General features: G+C 32.0%; 1 protein-coding gene across 1 annotated transcript in view; it reads left to right on the forward strand.

Annotated features, from left to right (window-relative positions):
* The window catches only part of C10H9orf85 (chromosome 10 C9orf85 homolog), a 53,817-nt gene extending 48,166 nt beyond the window's left edge, over positions 1-5,651 (forward strand). Inside the window, exons 3-4 of the mRNA XM_010999903.3 lie at positions 1,141-1,254; positions 1,649-5,651. Of these exons, the coding sequence (XP_010998205.1) occupies positions 1,141-1,254; positions 1,649-1,787 (253 nt within the window). The 3' untranslated portion in view covers positions 1,788-5,651. The remainder of the gene's footprint in view (positions 1-1,140; positions 1,255-1,648) is intronic.
* The last annotated feature ends 349 nt before the right edge of the window (positions 5,652-6,000 follow it).

Consider the following 6,000-nt stretch of genomic DNA (forward strand, 5'->3'; position numbering starts at 1 on the left):
AAATACAGAAATACAAAGGATTGTAAGAGATTGCTATGAACAATTGTACATAAGCAAATTTGAGACTCTACAAAAAATTGATAAATTTCTAGAAATATACAACCTACCAAGACTGAACCATGAAGAATCAAAATCTGAAAATTCAATTACTAGTAAGGAAAGGGAATTAGCAATTAAAAACCTTCCAATAAACAAAAGTCCAGGACCAGACAGCTTCACTGGTAAATTCTACTAAACAGTCAAAGAAGAGTTAATACCAGTCCTTCTCAAACTCTTCCAAAAAATAGAAGAGGCGGGAATACTTCCAAACTCATTTCATGAAGCCAGCATTACTCTGATACCAAAACAGGTAAGGATGTCACAAGAAAAGAAAATTACAGGCCAATGTCCCTGATAAACATAGAAGCAAAAATCCTCAAAAAAATATTAGTAAACTTAATTCAGCAATACACTCAGTAATACGTTAACTATGATCAGGTGGGATTTATTCCAGGAGTATAAACATGGTTCAGATTCCTCTAATCAATCAATATTATAACCACATAAACAAAATGGATAAGAATCGTATGATTATCTCAATAGAAGCAGAAAAACATTTGACATAGTTCAGTGTCCATTTATGATAAAAACTCTCAACAAAGTGTGTATAGAGGGAACATGTCTTAGCATAATAAAGGGGTATATGACAAGCCCACAGCTAACATTATACTCATTGGTAAAAGCTGGAAGCTTTCCCTCTAAGATCAGGAGCAGGAACAAGGATGCCCACACTCGCCACTTTTATTCAACATAGTAGTGGAATTCCTAGCCAGAGCAATCAGGTAAGAGAAGGAAATAAAACGAATCCAAATTAAAATGGAAGAAGTAAAACTATAACTATTTGCAGGTGACATTTTTTTAAAAGCTTTAGGAAAGTAGATAAATATCGAGTACTATTATTTTGTAGCTGTAAGCTGTTGTCTGGGAATGTTATAATTAATGTTAAGTAATATGTGAGAGAAATATCTGAGATTGAAACCTAGGAGTTTTGATTTTTAGGCTTATCAGCTATATATTTAGCTATATCCCCCCACTTATTTCATCAAATAAATCTTAGATAAATAGTAAAAATTAAGATTTGGTTTTCTTTTCCACTTTTAGTGTTAAATGTTTACAAAAGACAGTAAAGGATTCTTATCACATAATGTGTAGACCATGTGCCTGTGAACTTGAAGTTTGTGCCAAATGTGGAAAGAAAGAAGACATTGTTATTCCGTGAGTATTTCTTTTTATGTTTGGGGTTTACTGTTTTTGTAATTGATAAGTGAATTTTCTTTTGAGGAAACATTCAGTAGCTCTGAGAGTCTTAAGATGCACTACATATCACACTACTGTAGACATTTTCTACCTAACAGAAAAAAAAGTTTTAATTAATTGTTAAATTTTTCTATCACTATGATAAAAGTGAAACATTATTTTTAGGAAATTAAAATGTTTATCTGTGAGGTTCATATTTATTACACATTACAAAAGAATCTTCAAGGCTCTTTTCCTCTTTACTTATTAAGCTCCTATTAATCAAGAAATATAATGTGCAGGTCTTTTCAGTCTATACAGTTAAATAATGAAACCCTGAGAAATAAATAGAATTTTTTTCTTCCATTTTTAGGTTTAATAAAGAACCAGAAGATATAGAAAATCATCTATGTTCCAACCACAGGAAAAGCTGCAGAAGAAATGAAGAAAGTGATGATTTAGATTTTGAAATTGACTTCAGTGACACAGAAAATGATAATCAAATGGATTAATATAATTGTATTAAAAGTCAGTTTGAAAACATGAAACTCTGAACAACTTTGTCTTTGAGGGTTTTATTTTTTTAAAAAATACTGTGGAATCTTAATGATGAAATTCAAAAAGCCTATAGAAAATATGCAGAATTTATACATGGGCAATATATAAACTGTGTATGATAGCTGAATAATGATAAAACTTTCATCCAGATTTTTTTTATAATAAATTTTGAAGTCCATATGCTAGTATATCTACCACAATGAGTACTGGAGTATCATATTGCAATTCTTGGAAATTACTTAGAAAAAATATACTATCTCATATCAAACTAAACAAGATTCAGTTTTGATGGTTATGTGGGAACTATCTCATGGAAAAATCAAGTGACTTTATTATGTTGCTAGCCTCAAAAATTGGTCCTCAGGAAGTATCTTTTGATGGATTGATCTCAGGCAAATGACCCACATAACAAAAGCCCCCTTACTTACATTTGCTTGTTATAAAGCAAAAAGTTTATCTGTTTTTATAGTAATGTTTAACAAGTGTATGGCAATTTTTCTTTGAAAGTGTTTTTCTATATCTTTTTTTTACTTTTTTCTCTTGTGAAATATACATACAGAAAAAATACATAGAATCTATATGTTTAGTTTAATAAGTAGTTATAAAGAAAAACCATACATCTGTCACCCAGGTGAAAAAACTACCCTTAAACAATATAAATTTGCTTTGTCTGATTTTTGAACTTTTTTTCTCTTTATTTTGGAAAAATCTCAAACCATAAGAAAAGTGACAGTGTAGTACAGTGAACCTTTGTATACCCTTCACTTAGATTCACAGCTGTTAACCATTTTGCTACATTTTCTTTATATTTGAATAGATGTGTATGGATGTGTGTTTTATTTGCTGAGTCGTATGAAAATAAGTGTCAGGCATTGATTTTGAACTTTATATAAACATACTTACACTGTGCATGTTATTTTGTATCTCTTCTTATTTCATTCTTACGGAGTTTATGAGATTGTTCCATGTTGTTGCAAGAGCTCTAATTTGTTAATTTTACATTACTGTGTTTTTATTCTATTGTATTTACATACCACAATTTATTTATCCTCTCTAAGTTGTTTCACAATTTGCCTGTTATAAACAGTGCTTCCACAAACATTGATGTAGGTGTTTCTTGCTATACATGTCTTGTTTCTTGGTACATTTTCTGTTAGGTATATCTAGCAGTGCTAGAGGGCATTAGGTATCTGCATCTTCACTACTACTGCATAATGTCAAGCTGTCTTTACAGAAGAATTGTTATCTTCCTTTCCTGTAGCAATGTATTAGAATTCCTGCGTTGTGTATTCTTTCCAGCACTTGGAATCAGACTTTTAAATTTCTGTCCTTTTCATGTGTATGCAACATGTGTCTGTTTTATTAATTTGTGTTTTCCCAGTTACTAATAAGAGTCCCCTCTAACGTTTATTGACTGTTTGGTTTTTGGATATAGATGATATTAAGGAGTCATTTTGTTAAAGTGTAGTAATATTATTGGAGAAATGTATATTGAAATATTTAAAAGTGTAAGATCAATTTTCTTTAAAATATTTCAGCATAAAAAAGTAAAGATCCAGATGGCATCATCATCATTTCAGTAGCATCAAAAATATATTAACTAGGAATAAATTTTAAAAATACTCAAGAACTCCATTGACAAAAATATAAAATCTTATCAAGACATTAAAATTAAATGGAGAGGTAATTGGAGAAAGATAAACAGAGAGAGACATTGTGTTCATGATATAGAAGCCTCTAAGTTTACAATCTACGGAAAATTTCTCTACCACAAATTTGTGTGGTTTACCTTTTTTTTCTGAGCTATGTAACTTTTGTGGTTAAAGAGCCAACTAAATTATTATTAGATCTAGCATGAATTCTTTCCCATGGGAATGAGTTATAATTTCTCAGAGTACCTTACTAGAGAGAAATTTAACAAAGAGCATCACCTAGTGACATATACTAATATCTACATTTCATTCTTTAGTGCTAAGGGAGATTTTGTTTGGTTTTTTAAATAGACTTTAGTTGCTGCATTTAGTATATTTGCATACCTTTACTACTATCCTTTCTAATCTAAAAATTATTTTTGTTGGAACTCATCATGGATCTAAATCTGGGCTCTGCCACTTGCTAGCTGTATGAATTGTCACATTAATCTTCCTGTGCCTTGGTTTTTATGAGGTTGATAGAAGGATTAAGTATTTTGATATGTAAAATGCTTGGAACCTATGAGAGCACTAAACAATTGATATTATTGCTACTATGTGGCTATATATATATATATATATATTCATTAATAATTATTAGTTGGAAATGAAGTAATTAGTAATTCTTAGTAATGAAGATGTCAATTTGGTTGTTTGTCTACATTCTGCAAAAGAAGAGTTATACATATATGTTCCATATATATGGAATGCAGAATGTGTGTGTATATATATAAGCAGAGTTTGTGCTTTCAACTACTGCTCTGTAGTATCACTCCATCACATGTCAAAAGCATTTCTAAAGGTAAACAGAGGAAGCTGTATTCAGATGGAGGGCATGGCATGAACAAATTATTTGGTGACTAAAAAGGCTTGAGATAATAATAGTAATAATATAATAATAGCTATTCATTCATTCAACAAATAATCATTGAGCACCTATGTGTGCAAGGTACAGCAATGAACAAAGCAAGAGATCCCTATCCTTTCTGACAAAACCTTTTATTGGGTGGAGACAGGCAATAGGCAATAAACATAGTAAGTAAATTATAAGTTAGAAAATAGAAAGTGCTATGGGGAAAAATTAGGCATGGTAGGGTGATTGGGAGTCTAAGGGTGCGGATGGGGTGGGGATGAGGGTGCACAAGTTGATGGGAAGTGGGCTATGATTTTTAAATATGTTGGGGAAGAATATTCCAGGCAGAGGAAACAGCCACTATAAGGTGGTGTGTTCAAGGAACAGCAAGGAAGGGAGTGATTAAGTTGGAGAATTGTTAAAAAAAAAAAAAAAAGAAAGAAAGTTGGAGAATTGTAAGAGAGAAGATCAGGAAGGTATTGGAGGCCAGATCATGTGAAACCTGCTTTTAAGATTTATTTTTTTTAATCTTTGGTTTTCAGCCATTTGACTGATTTCTACCGTGTGAATTTCTTATTTATACTACTTACATTTTTCTGAGTATCCTAAATCTTTTGGGCACTGTTCTTAAACAGACTTGGAAAATTGTTGGCCATTGTTTCTTAAAATACTGCTTTTTCCTATTCTTTTCTCTCCTTCTAGTACTCCAGTTATACATACTGTTAAACCTTTCTGACTATGTCCCAAACATGTCTTTCTCATGCTCTGCTTTTCCCCTCCATTTGTTTTTTCCTTTCTTTGTTTCAGTTTGTATATTTTCTATTGATCTTTCTTTGTATTTGTAATTAATGTCTTCTATATAAACAGAATTAGTGTGTTCAGTATGCTTTTAAGCCCATCTAATAAATTCTGAATTTCCGATACTAAATTTTGCAGTTCTTAAACATCCACTTGATTTTCTTTGTAGATTATAACTGTTGAAATATTCCATACTACCTATCTTGTGCATCTTTTTCTATGTTTTTCTGATGTATTATTCACAGTTATGTTGAAGTCCTTGTTCACATTTGTTGGCATTTATTGATTATTTTATCTCTTGATTATTGGTCACTTTACCATGCTTTTCACATCTAATAATTTTTATTTGTGCCAGAAATTATGGATGGTACATTTTAGACACTTCCTCTGAAAAATAAATTACTGTAGATCACTTGATCCTGTCAAAACCTGAGTTAAGGCTTTGTCAGGGGTGGTCTATTTCAGTTTCACACTTATTCCTGTCTCTTACTTCTCGAGTATTGTCTTTATTACTAGGCATATATTTTCTGAAGTCAATGCCACCACTGTTCACCAAGTAATCTCCCCTCTAGGTGAGCCCAAACTCCAGCACTCAGTGACCTCTGAAGTCTGCCGAGCTCTCAGCCTCATAGCAGCTGTTCTGTGCTAGGATGCCTGGAGTTGTGTCCTTCATGTGTGCATCTTAAGAGACTAAGGAGTGACCAGAGAAGTAGAAGGAGAACAAGAAAGGGTGTCCTGGAAGGCATGGAGTGCATGTATTTAGTGCTTACTGTATCCTGGCACTGCTCTAAACTAAGTCCTTTACATGATAAGCCCCACGAATAT

The sequence above is a fragment of the Camelus dromedarius genome, chromosome 10 (genome assembly GCF_036321535.1).
Source record: "Camelus dromedarius isolate mCamDro1 chromosome 10, mCamDro1.pat, whole genome shotgun sequence".
Lineage (NCBI taxonomy): Eukaryota > Metazoa > Chordata > Mammalia > Artiodactyla > Camelidae > Camelus > Camelus dromedarius.